This window comes from Giraffa tippelskirchi, chromosome 13, assembly GCF_054371585.1.
Source record: "Giraffa tippelskirchi isolate mGirTip1 chromosome 13, T2T-mGirTip1v1.2.pri, whole genome shotgun sequence".
NCBI lineage: Eukaryota > Metazoa > Chordata > Mammalia > Artiodactyla > Giraffidae > Giraffa > Giraffa tippelskirchi.
The window spans coordinates 94831484-94852195 of record NC_137287.1 but is presented as its reverse complement, the minus strand read 5'-3'; the positions used below and the strand labels follow the sequence as shown (position 1 = coordinate 94852195).

Here is a 20712-nt window from a genome sequence, read left to right as displayed (position 1 = left end):
GCCACACACACACCCCCAAATTAAAACCCTTTAAAAATGCGAAAATCATTCTTAGCTCTGAGGTCCTACAAAAGTAAGCCACAAGCCAGGTTTGGTCCCCAGGGTCATGGTTTGCTGACCCCTGTTCTAGAGGTCCCACACTCAACCCAATGCAACGGTCAATGCAGCAGAGGAAAGCTTACAGAGCATTCATGAGGAGTGGGTTGCCATTCTCTTCTCCAGGGGATCTTCCCAACCCAGGGATCAAACCCAGATCTCTTGCATTGCAGGCAGATTCTTTACTGTCTGAGACACCGGGGATGTCCTTCATGAGGAAAGGGTTAGGATAAAAGTTCCTCTGGTAATAAGCATGGTCCTCCCAGCCTATACACGGCAGACAGGTGACCCCAAAGACCACACACGCCTCAGTGAGGAGTACTTCCATCAACAGAGGCCTGATGTAAGAAGATACAGCTCAGAGATTTCAAGTATCTGGCTAAGATCAGTGTGGCTCCAGAGGCCAGTCCAAAGCAGCCATTTTATAGCAGGGATTGATGGTGTCCCAAGACACAGCACCAGATCCTGAGCACAGAGAACTGAGAAATTCCCCCTCTCCCCCTGCAACTAGGGTATAGAAGTGCTCCCATAAACTCCACTGCCATTTTGAAAAGACCTGAAGAAGACAGAGGAGACCTGAAAGATTCTTAGGAACCCTGTTTAACAACCGATATACCAATAACTGGCAGGTTTATATACTGAACATATTTTCCAGGTTTCAACAACATTTAATCAGTAAACCATCTATCTACTGCCATTGGAAGTTGAAAAACAGAATGCATAACTGTTACCATGTGAAACTAAACTAAGCTTTAGAAGTGCTCTGTCTATGTGTGTAAGTTAATGATAGAAATGAATCAGAGCAGCTGGGTTTATAAAAACTAGGGTTTTAGTAGATTCTATGAGAAGTGACTGGAGAACTGGGACTCAACTGAGAATAGGTAAAATGAAATATTGTGGTAAAAAATTTATCACTATTCACAGATAAAGGGGATTAAAAAAAAAAAGTCCACTAACATTTGTTGAGTTCCTACTACATGCCAGGTACCACACCTGTGTCATACCTGGCCTATGTTCAGTAAAATGTTTGCTGAGGGATGAATGAATCCTCCATCTTCATTCTGCAAAAAAAAAAAAGAAAGCTTAGGAAAGTTGGGTGATTAACTTAAGGTCATATTGTAAGCTGCAGAGCTGAGATCTGAACCCAGGTTTGCTGACTCTGATTCATATTTACTGCTACTTAAAAATTATCCCCAAATTCAATGAATTTAACAAACAGCTCGAAGGCAAAGGAAATACAATCTTTGACAGCACATGCTGCAGAGATGCCCATGGAGGTCAGGATTATGAAGCACCAGGGGAGACAGGTTAGCAAAGAGAGGGAGATAAAGGAGTGTTTATGCCATATCCTTATCTAATTATAGAAGCTTTTCTACCTCACTAGTTGAAGTGCACTTTTCTTCAGCTACTCCTTTAACTTAGCAAACTGCTTTAGCACAGTTCCTTTATAACCAGAGGACTCAAATCTATCCAAAGCCATGGGGTAAACTTTCAGCTCAGTGACTCTCAGGCTTTTAGTATATAATCCACAGAAGTGTGCATTTACATAACACATATATGGTGTATATATATGTATATATTTGTATACACATGTATATATGTTTATTTACACATATGTATACATACATGTTTAAAACAAAAATTTTACAAATCAATACTCCTTACTCCTTGTGATGGACTACTGTTCCCTTATTTTTTCATCCTACTTTTTTAATGTTGGCCAAGAATGTCTAAATTAATTCTGCAAACCGATTAATGGACTCCAACCTCTCCTGTGAAATTCCCTACTTTAGTAGACAAGCACCTGTAACCCCAGGAATATTTAGGATTAAGTATAGAAGTAATCAAGTAAATCAGTCATAGCATTAATATTTTCCAAAACATTTTGGAAACTTTTATTTAATTTGGCATTTATAATGCTTAAGAGAATTTAACATTCTCATGTAACAGATTAATTTTGCAATTCCATTTCAAAACATGAGATGGAGTAACTGATCCAATTCCGTTTTAAAAGGTGAGATGGAGTCTGAACTCATGATTGTAAGTGGATACAGGCAACAAAATGTAAGCACATTTGTAAGCAATATTAAGACTACGAGATTTTAACATTTCTGATTAAAATTTAATCTACTAGATTTTAAGAGCTCAGTACTTGAATCTTGTCAAATAACTGAACTGCTTAAGAAAATACCTTGAATTCATAAATGCACGCTAGTTGTGGGAACTTAAGTTGTAAAAATCCCCTTAAGATGATTTATTTTTAAGTTTACCAACATATATATACCATTTCCCGGTGGCTCAGACGGTAGAGCGTCTGCCTACAATGCGGGAGACCCGGGTTCGATTCCTGGGTCGGGAAGATCCTCTGGAGAAGGAAATGGCAACCCACTCCAGTACTCTTGCCTGGAAAACCCCATGGATGGAGAAGCATAATAGGCTACAGTCCATGGGGTCGCAAAGAGTCGGACACGACTGAGTGACTTCACTTTAATATACCATTTTGGGGTAACCAGGTTTTGGACTTGTAACTCATACATTATTAAAGCAAAAGTATCAATAATTTCAAAACAGTCGCCTGAGTGCCTTAAAGCTGCCCAGAGGACACGACAGCAGCTCCCGTTCACTTGGAACTAACGGGGTACTAAGAAGTTGGGCAGTGCACCAGGGTGAGTGACACGTGGCCCCGCAAAAAGAAGGTTCTGCCGAAGCAGGGAACAATAAACCGACCAGGAAAAAGACGGGATCATCTTTCTTTTCTACTTCAGCGCCGGAAGCTCTTACTTTTAAAAATATAACTGAAAAGCACGAAGTCAGCCAATGGGAATCATGATGCTTCAAAGTCCAAGCCAGAGCGCTCCAGGCGCAGCTTCCGCCCTACTGATGAGGAAAGCCCGTGAGGAATCCTGGCCTGGGAAAGGGTAGACCCCTATTGCTGGGTGGGGACGCAGGGGGTCCTGGTGTCCTGAGGGGCGTGGGGCGGGGCCTAGGTCCTGAGATGCCTAGCGCTGAGGAGACTGGGCTCCGCGACAGTTTCTGCTCTTAAGTGTCGCCACGACACGTGCGGAGCCCTCCAGCCCGGACCCCACCAAGCTCTGCTGCCTGTAATTTACAGGATGAAAACAAAAGTGAATGGACAGTTAGCCAGAAAAGTGCCTTTCCAAACCGTTTTTCAGCCTGCAGGGCCCGTTCCTTCCCGCGCGTACCCAGCAACCACGCCGCAGCAGAGACCGGAAAAGGCCGACCTGCTGGCGCTCGCGTCTGCGGGCCGTACCACCCCGGGCGACCCCTCCCGAGGAACGGGAAGGTACCGTCCCCGGCCTCTGATTGGCCGACGAGGCGGGGGCGTGGCCTCCAGAGCCTGATTACGCGCGCCAGAGCGCGCTCGCCGCAGTGCGAGCCGGACCAGGAGCGAGCGCCATGGTGAGGAGTGGTTGTAGGCTGCGGGCGAGGCGGAGGCCGTGGTTTGGGCCTGGGTTTGGGCCGGAGCGTGGGCCGGGACCAGGGCCTTCTCCGGGGACGGGGCTGGGCAAACGCGGGGTCGGCTCTTACACTGGCATCCCGGCGCCCATTTCAGGTGCTGCTGCACGTGCTTTTCGAGCACGCGGTCGGCTACGCGCTGCTGGCGCTGAAGGAGGTGGAGGAGATCAGCCTTCTGCTGCCGCAGGTGGGTGAACATGGTGGGCTAGCGGGCGGCTCCGCAGCCCCGCGGGCCGCGCGTGCCCCAGCATGCACCGCGCGCTCCCACGTGGCCGGCCGCGCTTGGGAGGTGCGCTGGGCCCGACAGTTCCAAAGCAAGGGGTCCTTACCTGCATTCGTGATTAGAATTGCGTTAGAAGCATTAAAACGTAAGCTTCCCCGACTCCACCCCGTACCGATGAAGCGGAACCGGGATTAAGGGCCCATGATCTGTCTATGTTTAGTGTTGGTTGGTCTTAAAAGTGCGTTCAGGTCCAAGAGCTGCTGCTCCTTTACCGCGACCTACAGGCAAGAGGGAGGGACGGAAATCACTCATCTTCCCCCCCCCCGCCCCCCAGGTGGAGGAGTGCGTGCTGAACCTGGGCAAATTCCACAACATCGTTCGTCTTGTGGCCTTTTGTCCCTTTTCCTCGTCCCAGGTTGCCTTGGAAAATGCCAACGCTGTGTCTGAAGGTGAGTTGGCCACTAAATATTGTAGGGAGATGAGCCGAGATGTAGTTCTTGCTACTGTTAACTCTTTAACAACCTAGAATGTAGGCTTTATTTCCTGTAGCCACAGTAGTAATAAATGATTTTTAAGTGAAATCAGGCTGGGGTTGAGGGGCTGGTATAATGGTCGATCCAATCAAATGTGGTTCTCAGCTAGTTTGTTCAGTTGATTGCAAAGGGCAATTTTGATGCCGAAAGCCTGAAGAAAGAGTTTTAGTCCCACAAGGCAGATCTGGTACTAAATACATCCATCGTGCTCCAGGGTGTGTTTCAAGCTCTCAGTAATATATTTTACACTTAATTGGGCCTGAGTCCTGTTCCTCCTATGGTTGATGCTGGCTTTGCAGTGATGACTTGAGTCTGTCAATCCCCTGAGTGTAATCACTGATGTCTCCATGTCTCTGAGCAAAGCCTCTGAGCAAGAGGAGGGCTCTAGGCACAGGCCATCTTAGCATGCTCTGCAAGACCAATGTAAGATCAGTCTGTCACTGATCAGCAGTTGAGGGGACAAGATCCCTTCAGCATGTTAGTGGGAGCTCTGTTCTTTGCCTTGAGGTGTTGTTCATGAGGACCTCCGCCTGCTGTTGGAAACTCATCTACCATCCAAAAAGAAGAAAGTACTTCTGGGGGTTGGAGACCCCAAGATAGGTGCGGCTATACAAGAGGAGTTAGGGTACAACTGCCAGACTGGAGGTGTCGTAGCCGAGATCCTTCGAGGTGAGACATTTTTGAAATCTGGTGCCGGGGTGGGGGTGTCTGGAAACCTAGCAGGTTGCTTTTCAGAAGCCCTCCTGCTTGTCTGGTGCCTGTGCATGCAGCAGCTAGCTCAGCCTTTCCTTAGTCACAGTCTCGCCCTCTTCTAGGAGTTCGTCTGCACTTCCACAACCTGGTGAAAGGTCTGACCGATTTGTCTGCTTGTAAAGCCCAACTGGGGCTCGGACACAGCTATTCTCGTGCCAAAGTTAAGTTTAATGTGAACCGAGTGGACAATATGATTATCCAGTCCATTAGCCTCCTGGACCAGCTGGATAAGGATATCAATACCTTCTCCATGCGTGTCAGGTAAAGTGCAGGGGTGACCTGAGAAACAAGGTCTTGGGTCTGTGGGTTAGCTAATTTTGAATCCTGAGATCAGGACTGGTAGAGCTGGGCCTCCCGATGCTTACCACAGGCTGTGTACTTACACTGACTGTATAGAAAGAGGAGGCAGAGTAAACCCACCCCATATACACCTCAGCCCAGGCAGGCCCTTTACCTGGTCTGTATTGTGAATGGGGAGACATGGAGGTTTGGGGATCTGATTTGTTCCCATTTCATCCAGGCATAAAGTACATGTGGAGAGGGCTGAGTGTAGCTTTGAGGCATGGCAGCTGGGCCAGGGAGTGATTGTGATTCTTTGCAGGGAGTGGTATGGGTATCACTTTCCTGAGCTGGTAAAGATCATCAATGACAATGCTACGTACTGCCGCCTTGCTCAGTTCATTGGAAACCGGAAGGAGCTTAATGAAGAAAAGTTGGAGAAGCTGGAGGAGCTGACAATGGATGCGGCCAAGGCTAAGGCTATTCTGGATGCCTCGCGGTCTTCCATGGGTCAGTACAGAGCCTAGCAATGAAAATAAGGTATGGGGCTCTGAATATTGGGCTTCTGCATTCACACTTGAGACATTCTTTAGGCATGGACATATCAGCCATTGACTTGATAAACATCGAGAGCTTCTCCAGTCGTGTGGTGTCTTTGTCAGAGTACCGCCAAAGTCTACACACTTACCTGCGATCCAAAATGAGCCAAGTAGCCCCCAGCCTGTCTGCCCTAATTGGGGAAGCGGTACGTCATGGGAAACCAAAAAGTGGGGGATTATGGGATTACTATGTATATTCATCATATTGTTGTATTTTGTGACCTATCATCTTCCCCAGTTGAACTTGATGGGGAGGAGGTTGAAGCAAGTTATGCAATTGGTACGTTGGCAATTCCAGCTTTTTTGACTCCTTGACTCTTTCTCTAGGTAGGTGCACGCCTCATTGCTCACGCTGGCAGTCTCACCAATCTGGCCAAGTATCCAGCATCCACAGTGCAGATCCTTGGGGCTGAAAAGGCCCTGTTCAGGTACCAGTGAGGGCACCTGCTCACACTCAGGTGCCACTTCTGGTGCCCACTTGCTTGTTTGGGGATCACAGTGATGGTTGACCAGGGCTCCCTGACCTATACAGGCCTCTGCTATGGGGGTGATGGCCAGTCCTGGTGTCTGAGTGATTCCCTGGGCCCAGCAAAGGGACCAAGTTTCCAGGTCAGCGACATTGGATGCCTTCCCTCTGCCTCTGGGAGTGATGGGTTGGCATGAGGTGGGGTAGAAACCCAACCTGGCATGAGGCTCACTCTGGAAACTGCAGGGAAAGGGAAAGGGAGGCACTGCCTTAGCTAACACGGTTGAAATTTCTGATCTTAAAAGTCTCCACTGAATATTCTTCTCCCAGAGCCTTGAAGACAAGGGGTAACACCCCAAAATACGGACTCATTTTCCACTCTACCTTCATTGGCCGAGCAGCTGCCAAGAACAAAGGTCGCATCTCCCGATACCTGGCAAACAAATGCAGTATTGCCTCACGAATCGATTGCTTCTCTGGTATGGGTGGGGGAGTGGGCAGTTGGGAGGGTGGGGAGGTTGACTACCCTAGCAGCTTCTACAATGATGGCAGTATTTTTCGTCAACAGCAGTTCACCTAGTGAGTGTTGATACTTTGGGTCTGAGTAAAGCTGAGGGTAGAGGGAATAGTGGAGGTTGAGCTAGTAGTTTGTCCTTCTAGGGGTGATGTGCTTTGTTTACTCATATAAACACATCCAGAGGTGCCCACCAGTGTTTTTGGGGAGAAGCTTCGAGAACAAGTTGAGGAGCGGCTGTCCTTCTATGAGACTGGAGAGATTCCCCGAAAGAATCTGGATGTCATGAAGGAGGCAATGGTTCAGGTCAGTTTGGGTCAGGTTGGGTGGAGTAGAATCAGAGCTGGCTGTTGGAGGTGATGAACTGTCTTAGCCTGACCATGTAGAGTGGAGGCAAAAAACTGATTTAATGAGCCTGATCCAGCAAAACCATGAGAGAGACCTGGGGAACCAGAGGTCTTCAAGCCTTTTCAGCATCTTTCTTTGGCCAGGCAGAGGAAGCGGCTGCCGAGATTACTAGGAAGCTCGAGAAACAGGAGAAGAAACGCTTGAAGAAAGAAAAGAAAAGGCTGGCTGCAATTGCCCTGGCTTCTTCAGAAAATAGCAGTGCCCCGGAGGAGTGTGAGGTCAGTAGTAAACTGTCAGCCCTCAGCCCTAGGTAAAGATCTTAGGTTGTAGGACGGAAAACAGCAGAACAGAGAATATAGCATCTCAAGTCAGGGTCTAGAGTACATGCTTTTGGATTGAAATAAAGACTCGAAATCTATCTCTTGATTCTATAGGAAGGAGATAGGTGCTGAGAGAACTCACTCAAGAGCCCAGAGAGCTGGTTTGTAGCAACACCTGTTCATTCCCTGGGCGAGTGTCTTCTGCCTCTGCTGCCTTCCAGGAGTTCTTAACCAGGGGTAGTGCAAACTGCTTTGCTTACTCTCAGATGTGTCTAGAGATGATAGCATCTCATTCTGGGAATGGGGAACAGGGAGGGCTCCAACGTGCTGCTATGGTAGAATCATTCTCCCTAGGATTGTCAGCAGTGCCAGTGTTTCAGGGTCCCCTCTGGAACTTGGCATCATGATTCTTTTTTGTGACCAGCATGGTGAGGTTTTTCTGTGAATTACCTAAGGATTATTGTGTGTTCTGTCTGACTTTTAGGTGATGGAGGAAGCAGGGGCGGGGGTAGGCAGCGGTTACCTTTGATTTGACATGGATTTCCAAAGCTAGAGCCATTCCATTAAAAATCATCCCAGAAACACTGGGCAGTTTTAATGCCATTTTCACTAGTTTTTCTTTCCTGGGTACTTAACAGCTGGAATTCTAACACGGGTATGAGTACATATGACACTACTTCATGCCCATTTTTCCCTTTCTGCCATCAGGAGACAAGTGAAAGACCCAAAAAGAAGAAAAAGCAAAAACCCCAGGAGGCTCTTCAGGAGAATGGAATGGAAGACCCATCTGTCTCTTTTTCCAAACCCAAGAAAAAGAAATCTTTTTCCAAGGAAGAGCTAGTTAGTAGTGATCTTGAAGAGACAGCTGGTACTGGAAGTCTTCCCAAGAGGAAGAAATCTTTTCCCAAAGAAGAACCAGTTACTGACCCTGATGAGTCAGAAAACAAGAGGGTCCCCAAGAAAAAGCGGAAATTGTCTTCCAAGGAGGAGCCATTCAGCAGTGGACCTGAAGAGGCTGCTGCCAGCAAGAGCAGCGGCTCCAAGAAAAAGAAAAAGCTCCGAAAGCTATCCCAGGAAAGTTAGAATGGACATCTTCCTAGTGGGGCATAACTTACAGAGGTATTCCCCATCCCATCCCCTAGACCCAGTAAAATAAAAACAAATTCACAAGAGTCATACCATGTTTTATTGGACACCTTAACATGGGTGTGGGTGGGACCTATGGGTTGGGCAGGGCACCAATGACAGCCTCAGTGAAGTCTTGGCAGGTGGCATAACCACCCATGTCAGAAGTTCGAACCTGTAGGGGAGAATTGTTATCATCTCTGTGGCCTGGGCCCCATCCCTAACCCCCCACCATCTAACTGTTCACTAAGGAATCCAGCTCCCGACAACCTAGGCTCTGCCCAGAAGGTAATTATGGTCTAGAGGTATAGGGCTCTTCTCTGGTCCACAGGACTGAAGGGAGGTGTATGGTCCTTGTGAGGTTGGAGGGAATAAAGGGCTCTACCCCCCATAGGGGTGCAGGTGGCCGATGACAGACTTGATGAAGTCGGTTGTGGTGCTGTAGCCGCCCATGTCTCGAGTCCGTACCTACAGCCACCACCGGCAATAACCGTGGTGAAGAAGAGAAGAGAGCCCATGAAGGTGAGGGGCAGGGCAATGTGATGGAAATGGAATCCAAAGAGGGAGACAAGGCCAGGAAAACAAGATGCAATGCAGCAGAGATGCAAGGAGGCAGCCAGGTTTGGAAAAGCACAAACCTGTGCGCTCCTGTCTTCTGAGGGCCAGAGCCTCTATTCGTGCTCTGCTGCAGCCTCAGCAGGGTAAGAAGCTCAGCATGAGTGAGGTGGGAAATGCAAGTCAGAGACAGGAGGAAGATACCTTGGAGGAAACAGGAGACCATGTGGGAGCAAAGACAACCGGAGTGGCAGATAAGGATAGGCTTCCAGGTGTGGAGAAAGGGGTGCCTCAACCTGTCAGCTATCTCCCTCTGCTCCTCCATCTCCCCCCACGCTAGACAGGAAACTACAAGTTCTGCCAGTGGATGAAAGAGGAAATAATAGCAGATGGGAAACTAGGAGGCAAAGATGATCAAAGGCAAAGAAGAATGAAACAGCCAAGAGAAGAGAAATGAACAGCCCTGACAGGATTGAGGGAAGAGCAGAGGCTCTGAGGACCTGGAGGGAAAGGAAGCCCCAACTCAGGTTCCCAGAAATTAGTGCCAAGACCCTAAACCCTATAGCCTTTCTAAACTCACCTTGCCAACTTTAATCACCTTCTTCACTGCCTCTGCAATCATGTTGGAGTGATGCTCGAGACTGCCAATGTGGAAAGAAAAACTAGATTACCCCCATGTCATCTTCCTGATTTCCCCACCCATGCTCCTCAAACCACCCAGCCACCATCCTAGCCTGGCAGTGACCTACTTGAGATGCCGCAGCATGTTGGAAGCTGACAGCAGCATGGCTGTAGGGTTGGCTATATTCCTGCCCACTGCCTGGGCAAATGGATGCCGGGCACCCTGTGGACAGATGAGCAGGCCAGAGTCACTAACAGCAGACATTCTGCAGAATCTGAGGTCAGGGAAGGGCATTACATGAGAGATCAGGCCAGGAACATTGAGAGGATGCAAGGGTTGGAGGGACAAGAGCAGGCCAGGGGGATGCACTGGAGGAGTGCTATCAGGGATATGAGGTCAGATGAAGGGCACACACAAGAGGGCTGAGGGAGGAGGTGACCTCACCGTCTCAAACACTGCGTACTCTGCACTGTAGCTCTCACCAGGGACCACACCAGCTCCCCCAACTAGGCCAGCAGCCAGATTGTCAATAATGTTCCCATAGAGATTGGGCATCACCAGCACATCAAACTGGTAAGGATTCTGCACCAGCTGGGGGCATGGAAAAGAGACATAAATCAGACTCCTTGCCTTGCTCCTCACTGAGAACAGAGACACTGGGTGGGCCTTACCTGCATGCAGCAGTTGTCTATGATCATTTTCTCAAACTTGATCTTGGGATACAGTTCAGCAACTTCCTCACAGCACTGCAGGAACAACCCATCCCCCAGTTTCCTGTTCATGGGCCAAAGGGAACAGATTCAGCTAGGAGAGTGCTGGGGGCTACCTTCCCAGGACGCTACCCCATGCAAAGTTATGTCCCTCACATGATATTGGCCTTGTGGACAGCCGTGACCTTGCCCCGCCCCTTCTTAGTGGCATAGTCAAAGGCGAACTTTGCAATCCGCTGAGATTTGGTTCGAGTGACAATCTTCAAGCACTCAATCACACCTCTCGCACTCTGCATAAGAGAGAAGCAGCTGGGTGACACTGGAAAGAAGGGAAGAAGGAGCTATGCCTCTCTCCCCTCTTCACCCCTGCTCCCCAGTTTCTAGGACCTCACCTCGTGTTCCAGAGAACTGTACTCCCCTTCTGTCTGCTCTCGAATAATCACCAAATCTAGATTGTTGTGTCGAGTCTTGTACCCAGGAAGTGACTTCACATGGACTACATTGGCAAACAAGTCCAACTTCCGCCTGGGGATAGGGCAGAGCTATAAGCACTGTGCCTGGTGCCCCAGTACCCCACTCACCAACAGCCTCCATCACCTACCTCAGCCGCATATCATAGGAGGCTAGCTCCCCTTTATACTCCATTGGGGTGTGGATCTTTCCTGCATAAACAAAGTAGAGGTTGGCGGGGGGGAGAGAATCAAGCACAGGCCAAGTTCAAGGAAACCCGGATTGGTGTCCCCTCAGTGACATAAGGCAACCCAGACTCCCACCTCACACTCCCAAATAAGTGACCCTTAAATGCCTCTGGAGGCAAGGGGCAAAGGAGAATAATGTAGTTAAAACCACAAACATTGTGTCCACTGTTTCATTTCTAGTCACCAGATATATGTTGAAACTTCAAAATGACCTAAGAGGAGAACAGAAAAAAAAATTTCTCATGTTCTCAAAGGGCCTGGATTAAATAGGTTGAGAAACAACTTAGATCTGTGACCTTTCTTGATGTTTCTGTGTCTACATACGTGACATCTTTTCAACCAACACATATCATGTGTCAGGCACTAGGAATACCAACCAAAAAACAACAAACTCCTGTCTTCAACGGGCAAACAATGCACTGGGGGAAGAAAGTTAATAGGAAGGACATGATGAATACCATGGGAGAGGTATTACCAACATGCACAGGAGCACAGAGAAGAAATTCCCTCTGTCAGTACCAGGAAGTACCAGGCAGTGTCAGGAACATCTGGCACTTCAGCCAGACCTTAGTTTGAGTTGAGTGTACCAGGTTAAATAGTGATCCCCAAAATGATATGTCCATGTTTTAACCCCCAGAACCTGTACATGTAACCTTATTTGTTAAGACAGTGTCTGCAGATACAGTAAGTAAAGGATCTTGAGATGGATTCACACTGGATCCTTGTAGGTTCTAAACCCAGTAACAAGTCCTTATACAAGAAAAGAAGGAGAAACAGATACACAGACACAGAGTGGAGAAAACCGTATCAAGACAGAGGCAGAGACTGAAGTGACTCATCTACAAGTCAAGAGACACTGAGGAATGCCAGTAGCTACCAGGAGCTGGAAGAGGCTAGGGAAGATTCTTCTCAAGTCTTCAGGTGAAGCTCTGCCAACACCTTAATTGCGAGATTCTGGCCTCCAGAACTGGGAAAGAATAAAATTTCTATTATTTTAAGCCACCAAGTTTATAGGAATTTGTGGCAGCATTCAGAAACTAATACAGTGAGTAAGGAAGATTCTGACAGGGGGAACCAAAAGGAGCCAAAAGGAGAACACTGTGGGCAGAAGGAACAGCAAAAGTCAAGACAGTACACATTATTTGGAAACTAACACAGTCTGGAGTGACCAAAGAACAGAACAAATGTTGCAGAAACAAAGGCAGAAAACCTGAGGCAGAAAAACTCATAACGAACTTACTTTCCTACCCTAAGGCTGGGACTGGCAAAGTCATGGTGGTCTTTCCAAGAGAAGAGCTGTAGAGGATGGATTGTAGGGGCAGAACTGAAAGCCAAAAAGTCTAATGAGGCAGTTACAGTAGGAAAGCAGAAGGAAAGACAGAAAAGAGGCAGCTAGAAATGGCATTTCTGAGACACAATTAACAAGACTTGATGACCATTTCCCTAGAGAAGGAAATGGCCCACTCCAGTATTCTTGCCTGGAAAATTCCATGGACAGAAGAGCCTGGCGAGCTACAGTCCAAGCAAAGAGTCTGACGGGACTGAGCACGATGACCTATGAGGTAGCCCCACAACGGACTACAAATTCATGAAGTCTTCCTGCATAGAGCATAAGGCACATGATCCCTCAACTCCTGGGTTTCCAACTGGGTTTCCACTGATGGTCACCAATCAGTGGTGAGAACTCAGAAGAGTTAATGTATTAGTGTGTGCTGAGGGAAGCTTAATGAGCATTTATTCGGCACACGTACCAATGATGGCCACTTTGTTCTCCTTCATGGAACTCAGCACCTGCTCCAGCTTCTCCTCAGAGGCCATATTCTGCACCTCGCTCAGGTGATGCTCCTGGAACTCCACTGGGACAGAGGCAGCCTTCAAGAACAGGTGCCAGACATCGCAGGATCAGAATCGAGTAAGTCCTTTCCAACTCAAGCCATCGTCCCTGTCACGCCCCAGGCCACTCACCTTGAACACCTCCTTGACAGCGTGCATCAGCTCAGGCCCCACGCCGTCTCCTGGCAGCATAGTCACGGGAAAGGCGCCCTCCACCCTCACGTCCTCGCCCTGCGAGCAGGGGCAGCAGAGCTAGAGCTGGGGCGAGGACAGGGGTTCTGGGGCGGGGTGGAGGGGATGGCCAGGAGAGATGTCAGGGGCGTAGGCGAGACTGGAGCCGGGCCTGCGCTTACCTGGGTCCGCGAGGAGGCTTGCGCTACGGTTGAGGTGCACAGGCTCCTCCATGCTCCGGGATTCGGAGCGGCGACCAGTGCCTGCAACAGACACACAAGCCTTTTAAGTCGGATCTGGGCGCCTCAGGCCCCGAATACTTCTGTGAGCCCGGTACAAACCCGCCGCCCTCCCGCCTGTCCTTGCGTGTCCCGGGCCTCACTCGGGTCAGGCAGCGGACACGGCTGAGGGAAGCCATGTCTTTCGCAGGAAGTCGCGGAAAAGTGACGCCGGAAGCCGGAGCGGCCCACGGCCCCTATTTCCGGCCCGGCAGGGATGTTGGGCGGTACCGTTATTTCCTCCAACCAAAACAGCTAACCCGGTGTTTTCCTCCGCTGGCATCCTCTTGGGCTCACCTCTTCCAGTACCCCGTGATGCGGCGGAGAGCCGCTTTGTCTATTGCTTTACTTTCAGTCACTGTATTTATGTTGAAACTTGAAAATAACATTAAAGGCGAATATGAGGTTTCATTTCTGTCAAACGGGGCCTAAGTTTAATAGCAAGTTGGAAAACAGTACTGGAGAATCTGTCTTCATGTTTTTGTGTCCTCGTATTTGTTATTCTTTTCATCAATTCTCACTGAACAATCGTATGTCCGACACTAAAGACGTTAGTGAACACCCCACAATGCATAGGACAAGGTGTGTGTGTGCCTGGCTTCTTCAGTCTCCGAGCCTGCCCGGTTATTAATCTGTATTAATCAAGTTTCCTCGTTGTTTTTTTCCTAGGTAGTCTTGTTCTTTGCTCTTTAGGACCTTTGTTTCCTAATAGTGTAGCCCAGGTTTGAACTCCCCTGATCAGGATAGTAGTTAGAGACAAATTATCTCAACCTTGTAAGTGTGACCCTAAAAGGAAAATTCTGACCGATTTTCTAAATTTTAGTCACATGCTGTTTATAAAGTACATGCCTAAAGCCCATGACACAAGTGGACATGGAGCACTTGTTTAAAATGCAGACTTATGTCACTCCAGACTTGCTGAATCCAAATTTCAGGATTGGGTCCCCAGAAAGCATACTTAACAGGCTCCCTCAGATGATACACACAAATTTAAGAACCACTAACTAGGTTGTCTGTGATTTATGTACCTAATCCTTCCAGAAACGTGCAGGGCATTCTCCCAGCCCAAGAGAAAGAATGCAGTGGTTCTAATCTTGGGGACCAAGAACAAGCTTTGTGCCTCTTCTCTGCATTCCTTTAGGCAGGGCATTCTCTACTGTTGTGAGGTGAAAAGATTTAAATTAGAAAATAAATGTGTAAGAAACTTGAACACATGAAAAGTTCTGTGTCAGTAAAAGGCTGTTAATAATATAGCTAATTGATATTATAATTGATAATATAATTATCAATGTTAATATTAATGTGACAAACTCCTCCATCTCCAGAATCAAAACCAGAGAACAGCACCATCTTGCCTTCATAGACTCCCTAGTCCCAAGTTACCCACTGCTCTTGTCATTCACCACCATTTTTTTCTTCCAAACATTGCTCTTTCTAGTAGAGAAAAAGTGGGAGATTTACAATTTTTCAAAGCTATGTTTTCTGTTACTTTAGGAAATTTAGGGCGGGAAAGGAGATGTGTTATCTTAGTCTAATCTCTGATAATCTAATTTTCATCCCAGAAAATATTAATTTCCTTGAGGGCAACTACAACATTACTTCCATACCTAAATTCTGCACAAATCTGAGCCCAGTCTGACAAACAACATCTGCTCATTGATATCAAGCTGTGTGGCTGTCAAAAGAGTGAAAGGAATTGATGAATGGTACCAAATGACTCAGGCCAAAGAAATGTGGTCACCACTGTTTCAGGTCAATGTATTCTTCTGGTGAGTTTGGTGAGCTCTCCTGGACTTTGAGTTCCTATTAAGGCATCTCTTACTGATACTACCTGAGAATAGAGAAGTTCAGTCCAGACCCTTGAAAATTTCCCTAACCAGACTCTTGGACAAGTGAGAGAGGTTAAACCATCTTGTTCCTTCGAGTTGTTATGAAGCATATATTAATTAGTGTTTTGTGTGAGGCTAGATTATTTGAATGTCAGTTTCCTAGGCCTATAAATACTCCAGTTTAGGGGTCCTAACCAGAGCTCCAGGTATCCATCAGTAGAAATCAGTACCATGAACCTGGATGGGGAAAATAAAAAAATCCCTTCTTTATTCTCAATAACCTCTAACTGAAACTTAATGTTTCCTATCATTACAAATGTAAAGTGAGGGACTGCCCTCGTGGTCCAGTGGTTAAGACTCTGCCTTGCAATTCAGGGGACATGGGTTCGATCACTGGTTGGAAAACTAAGAACTCACATGCACAGAGGAACTAAGCCCACCACCACAACTACTGAACCTGCACTCTCCAGAGTCCAAACACCACAACTAGAGAAAGATCCTGCATGCCACAGCTAAGACCTGGCTCAGCCAAATAAATACATGTGTTTTTTAAATGAATATAAAGTGATAGTCTAGTGCTATTTGTAGTACCCTTGACTTTATCACTAATAGGAATTATAATTCATGCTGCATTTCATTTGTCACAGATATCTTGAAATATTATTTACTCTGATCGCTACTTTAATATTATTTGACCTAATGTGAGATTTTGTTATTTAATGCATGAACAAAGCAGCATGCATAGAGCTATATTAAAAGGTTGCATTATTATTATTATTCTTAGCCTAATGAGTTTTATTTATAATCCTATTTGTTTTAGTTTATGCATTTATAATCCTTTCCTAAGAAGAAGACAAGGGATGGAGCTCAGCAAGATATAACCTCAGCTGGAGTCTACCTTAGCTTATTCTAGGGAGCCCTGGAGCAGGAATGATGTCTCAGGGTTGTCCCAGTTTGAAGCAAGGCTTAATAACTGCTTCAGCCCTGCGTTGCCTAATCTTCCACGCTTCTTTGGCTCTTGGAGGCTCCATTGGCCATGGACAACCCTCCCAGAGAAGGGGGTAGTTGTGAGCAGTTAATGACCAACACCTGAAGCAGTTGGGGGACTGGATGCATCAGTTGGCAAAGAAAAGCTGGACAAGGCAACTACTATTCTGTGGAGATGAGAATGACCATGGTGCACTGGGACCCAGTGAGGAGGACAGGCATGTTTTAGGAGATGAGGTACAGTAAGGAGTAGTAAGACTGGTTCAAGTTCTAGGGATAAGAGAAATGAAGAGGGATTAATGAGCAATACTGAGGACCCTGTTGGTATGGTGACCATGAACTTATCATGATATGATTATGTGTGATACCTGAAGAAAGCCAAACTTGGGTTTATCTAAAGATGTGTTTTGCCAGAGAGAGTTACAAGAGCATTGAGGGTATTGGCAAGATGGGATCAGGAGGGAAGTGAAGCCATTCAGAAGAGATCTGATGGATAGATCGGTGAGAAAAAGAACCAAAGATCCCCAAATAGTCAGAGAAGACCTTGTGGAACTCACTGAGCAAGTAAGATGGAAGGAGAGGAGGATGTTTCCACCAGTTGTTTTGGAAATGGAGCAGATGCTGGTGATAAAGAACTACCAGATGGGACTATGGGAGTGGATCCAGAAGAGAGCTTGAAAAGACTCCAGCAGAGGAGGACTCAGACCTGCAACATTGGATGGGTAATGTGTCACCATGACAGTCACCTAGGATAGTGTCATCAGCAGAAGCAGGAAAAAGGCTGGGATCCAGGTTCTAGGGTCTGCTCTTGGTGAGCAGGAAACACCAAGAGATGAGAGACGACAGAGAATAAGAAAGGTGACTTCAGTGAGAAGAGCCCCCCAAAGTAAAACTTCTTTTTTCTTGTTCATTTTTTTTAATTGGTGGAAAATTACTTTACAATGTTGTGTTGGTTTCTGCCATACAACAACACAAATCAGTCATAATTATATATATATACATACATATCCCCTCCCTCTGGAACCTCCATTCCCACCCCGCATCCCACCCACCTAGGTCTTCACAGAGCACCAGGCTGGGCTCCTTGTGTTACAAAGCAACTTCCCACTAATTATCTGTTTTACACATGATAGTGTATGTATGTCAATGTTAATTTCTCAATCCGTTCCACTCTCACCTTCCCCTGCTGAGTCCACAACTCCATTCTTTACTAGGTTCACCAGTACCATTTTTCTAGATTCCATGTATATGTGTTAATATATGATACTTGTTTTTCTCTTTCTGACTTATTTCACTCTGTATAAGAGGCTCTAGGTTTATCTACCTCCACTACAACTGACTCAAATTTGTTTCTTTTTATGGCTCAGTAATATTCCTTTGTATATATGTAGGACATCTTCTTTATCCATTCATCTGTTGATGGACATCTAGATTACTTCCATGTCCTTTGGCTATTGTAAATATTGCTGCAATGAACATTGGGGTACATGTGATTTTTAGGATTGTGGTTTTCTCAGAGCTTCCCAGGTGGCGCTGTGGTAAAGAACTTGCCTGCCAATGCAGATGTAAAGAGAGGTGGGTTTGATCCCTGGGTTGGGAAGATCCCCTGGACAAGAAAATGGCAACCTACTCCAGTATTCTTGCCTGGAGAATCCCGTGGACAGAGGAGTCTGGCGGGCTACAGTCCATGGGATCGCAAAGAATCAGACTGAAGCAACTTAGCATGCAGCAAGGTATATGAGAAAGTGAAAAGGGCTTCCCTAGTAGATCAGACTGAAAAGAATCTGCCTACAATGCAGGAGACCTAGGTCTGATCCCTCAGTTGGGAAGATCCTCTGGAGGAGGAAATGGCCACACACTCTAGTATTCTTGTCTGGCAAATTCCATAGACAGAGGAGCCTGGCAGGCTATGGTCCATGGAAGGTGGCTCAGTTGGTAAAGAATCTGCCTGCAATGCAGCATACCCAGGTTCAATCCCTGGAACAGGAATATCCCCTATAGAAGGAAAAGGCAACCCACTCCAGTATTCTTGCCTGGGAAATCCCTTGGACAGAGGACAGAGGAGCCTTGTGGGCTACAGTCTTTGGGGTCGCAACAGTCGAACTTAGTGACTAAACCACCAAACCACTACTAGGGTATACGCCCAATAGTGGAATTGCTGGGGTATATGATAGATTTATTCCTAGTTTTTTAAGGAATCTCAATACTGTTTTCTATAATGGCTGTATCAGTTTACATTCCCACCAACAGTGCAAAAAGGTTCCCTTTTCTCCACATTTTCCCGGTATTTATTGTTTGTAGATTTTTTTGATGATGGCCATTCTGACTGATGTGATGTGGTACTTCTTTGTAGTTTTGATTTGCATTTCTCTAATAATGAGCAATGTTGAGCATCTTTTTCATGTGTTTATTGGCCATCTGTATGTCTTCTTTGGAGAAATGTCTGTTTAGATCATCTGCCCATTTTTTGAGTAGATTATTTGTTTATCTGAAATGGAGCTGTGTGAGCTGTTTATGTATTTTGGAGATTAATCCTTTGTCAATTGTTTCATTTGCAATTATTTTCTCCTATTCTGAGGGTTGTCTTTTCATCTTGTCTATAATTTCCTTTGCTGTGCAAAAGCTTTTCAATTTTATTAGGTCCCATTTGTTTATTTTTGTTTTTATTTCCATTAATCTAGGAGGTGGGTCAGAGAGAATCTTGCTGTGATTTATGTCAAAGAGTACACTATGTTTTCTTCTAAGAGCTTTAGAGATTCTGGACTTACATTTAAGTCTTTAATCCATTTTACTTTTGTGTATGGTGTTAGGAAGTGTTCTAATTTAATTTTTTTCCATGCAACTGTGCAATTTTCCCAGCACCACTTGTTGAAGAGGCTGTCTTTTCTCCATTGTATATTCTTGCCTCCTTTGTGAAAAATAAGGTGTCCATATGTGTGTGGGTTTATCTCTGGGCTATCTTGTTCTATTGATCTATGTTTCTGTTTTTGTGCCACTACCATACTGTCTTGATGACTGTAGCTTTGTATAATAGTCTGAAGTCAGGGAGGTTGATTCCTCCCTCCATTTTTCTTTCTCAAGATTGCTTTGGTTATTTGGGGTCTTTTATGTTGCCAAACAAATTTTGAAATTTTTGTTCTGGTTCTGTGAAAAGTGCCATTGGTAATTTGATAAAGATTGCATTGAATCTGTAGATTGCATTTGATAGTATAATCATTTTGACAATATTGATTCTTTCAATCCAAGAACATGGTATACCTCACCATCTGTTTGTGTCATCTTTAATTTCTTTCATCAGTGTCTTATAGTTTTCTGCATACAGGTCTTTTGTCTCTTTAGGTAGGTTTATACCTAGGTATTTTATTCTTTTGTTGCAATGGTGAATGGGAAATTCTTTCATTTCTCTTTCTGATTTTTATTGTTGGTGTATCCAGATGCAAGTGATTTATATGTATTGATTATATATTCTCCTACTTTACTGAATTCATTGATTAGCTCTAGTAGTTTTTTGGTGGCATTTTTGGTGATTTTGGTGAGCATTTTGGTGGATTTTCTATGTATAGTATCATGTCATCTCCAAACAGTGAGAGTTTTGCTTATTCTTTTCCAATCTGGATTCCTTTTCTTTCTTTTTCTTCTCTGATTGCTGTGGCTAGGACTTCCAAAACTATGTTTAAATAGTAGTGGTGAGAGCACTTGTCTTGTTTCTGATCTTAGGAGGATATGCTTTCAGTTTTTCACTGTTGAGAATAATATTTTCTGTGGGTTTATCATATGTGGCCTTTATTATGTTGAGGTAGGTTCCTTCTATGCCAATTTTCTGGAGAGTTTTTTTTTTATAGCAAATGAGTGTTGAATTTTGTCAAAAGCTTTCTCTGCATAGGTTTTTTATCACAATTTCGATTTCAGTGCTTGTGATTGGTCTGTTCATATTTTCTAATTCTTCCTGGTTCAGTCTTAGAAAGTTGTACATTGCTAAGAACTTGTCCATTTCTTCCAGGCTGTTCATTTTATTGGCATATAGTTGCATATAGTAATCTCTTATGATCCTTTTTATTTCTGCGTTGTCTGTTGTAACTTCTTTTTCACTTCTAATTTTATTAATTTGAATCTTCTCCCTTTTCTTCTTGATGAGTCTGTCTAATTAATGGCTTGTTAATTTTGTTTATCTTCTCAAAGAACCAGCTTTTAGTTTTATTGATCTTTGTTATTGCTTCCTTCATTTCTTTTCCATTTATTTCTGTTCTGATATTTATATTTCTTTCCTTCTACTAACTCTGGGTTTTTTTCTTCTTC

At 45.6% G+C, this 20712-nt stretch overlaps 2 protein-coding genes, 1 long non-coding RNA gene and 6 other non-coding genes across 12 annotated transcripts in view; 7 read left to right on the top strand and 2 right to left on the bottom strand.

Moving 5' to 3' along the window:
* LOC145532929 (uncharacterized) overlaps positions 1–3373 on the bottom strand; it is a 40309-nt gene extending 36936 nt beyond the window's left edge. Inside the window, exons 1-2 of the long non-coding RNA XR_014073714.1 lie at positions 3260–3373; positions 1101–1157 (exon numbers count right to left, since the gene is read on the bottom strand). This is a non-coding gene — a long non-coding RNA (uncharacterized LOC145532929). The remainder of the gene's footprint in view (positions 1–1100; positions 1158–3259) is intronic.
* TRNAC-ACA (transfer RNA cysteine (anticodon ACA)) lies at positions 2384–2456 on the top strand. Its single transcript has one exon. It is a non-coding gene; the product is annotated as a tRNA-Cys (tRNA).
* A 112-nt stretch (positions 3374–3485) lies between the features above and the next one.
* Positions 3486–8780, top strand: NOP56 (NOP56 ribonucleoprotein). 2 transcript variants are annotated; one of them, XM_081559031.1, is made up of 12 exons: positions 3486–3516; positions 3671–3760; positions 4131–4245; positions 4837–4998; positions 5145–5343; positions 5684–5871; positions 5955–6106; positions 6288–6388; positions 6757–6905; positions 7125–7246; positions 7432–7566; positions 8317–8780. In XM_081559031.1, the coding sequence occupies exons 1-12, from the start codon at positions 3514–3516 to the stop codon at positions 8689–8691; spliced, it is 1791 nt and encodes a 596-aa protein (XP_081415157.1). In that variant the 5' UTR covers positions 3486–3513; the 3' UTR covers positions 8692–8780. The 2 variants fall into 2 exon arrangements, with proteins under 2 accessions (XP_081415157.1, XP_081415156.1); XM_081559030.1 differs by having other exon boundaries at positions 7125–7256; positions 7436–7566.
* Positions 4623–4690, top strand: LOC145533623 (small nucleolar RNA SNORD110). Its single transcript, XR_014074210.1, has one exon. It is a non-coding gene; the product is annotated as a small nucleolar RNA SNORD110 (small nucleolar RNA).
* Positions 5431–5566, top strand: LOC145533613 (small nucleolar RNA SNORA51). Its single transcript, XR_014074200.1, has one exon. It is a non-coding gene; the product is annotated as a small nucleolar RNA SNORA51 (small nucleolar RNA).
* Positions 6452–6537, top strand: LOC145533619 (small nucleolar RNA SNORD86). The gene has a single exon (XR_014074206.1). It is a non-coding gene; the product is annotated as a small nucleolar RNA SNORD86 (small nucleolar RNA).
* On the top strand, positions 6964–7034 carry LOC145533602 (small nucleolar RNA SNORD56). The gene has a single exon (XR_014074189.1). It is a non-coding gene; the product is annotated as a small nucleolar RNA SNORD56 (small nucleolar RNA).
* On the top strand, positions 7292–7362 carry LOC145533601 (small nucleolar RNA SNORD57). Its single transcript, XR_014074188.1, has one exon. It is a non-coding gene; the product is annotated as a small nucleolar RNA SNORD57 (small nucleolar RNA).
* IDH3B (isocitrate dehydrogenase (NAD(+)) 3 non-catalytic subunit beta) lies at positions 8772–13757 on the bottom strand. 3 transcript variants are annotated; one of them, XR_014073713.1, is made up of 13 exons: positions 13705–13757; positions 13505–13585; positions 13284–13382; positions 13070–13190; positions 11222–11282; positions 11013–11145; positions 10777–10910; positions 10582–10684; positions 10355–10501; positions 10038–10132; positions 9869–9929; positions 9004–9201; positions 8772–8908 (listed from the first exon to the last, which is right to left on the bottom strand). XR_014073713.1 is itself a non-coding variant. In XM_081559053.1 (12 exons), exons 1-12 carry the CDS (start codon positions 13738–13740, stop codon positions 9115–9117), a joined length of 1158 nt encoding a protein of 385 aa, XP_081415179.1. In that variant the 5' UTR covers positions 13741–13757; the 3' UTR covers positions 8772–9114. The 3 variants fall into 3 exon arrangements, 2 of the variants coding, with proteins under 2 accessions (XP_081415179.1, XP_081415180.1); XM_081559053.1 differs by having other exon boundaries at positions 8772–9201; XM_081559054.1 differs by lacking the exon at positions 9004–9201.
* Positions 13758–20712: the final 6955 nt, after the last annotated feature.

What these genes read in the sequence shown, in the direction of transcription:
- NOP56 (XM_081559030.1), top strand. An exon ending in TCAGCCTTCTGCTGCCGCAG is followed by an intron (nt 3,761 to 4,130) that starts GTGGGTGAACAT and finishes CCCGCCCCCCAG; the next exon opens with GTGGAGGAGTGCGTGCTGAA. An exon ending in ACCTTCTCCATGCGTGTCAG is followed by an intron (nt 5,344 to 5,683) that starts GTAAAGTGCAGG and finishes GATTCTTTGCAG; the next exon opens with GGAGTGGTATGGGTATCACT.
- IDH3B (XM_081559053.1), bottom strand. Translation starts at nt 13,740, where the DNA reads ATGGCTTCCCTCAGCCGTGTCCGCTGCCTGACCCGA. An exon ending in CTGTCAAGGAGGTGTTCAAG is followed by an intron (nt 13,191 to 13,283) that starts GTGAGTGGCCTG and finishes CTGTTCTTGAAG; the next exon opens with GCTGCCTCTGTCCCAGTGGA. An exon ending in GTCCACAAGGCCAATATCAT is followed by an intron (nt 10,685 to 10,776) that starts GTGAGGGACATA and finishes GCCCATGAACAG; the next exon opens with GAAACTGGGGGATGGGTTGT.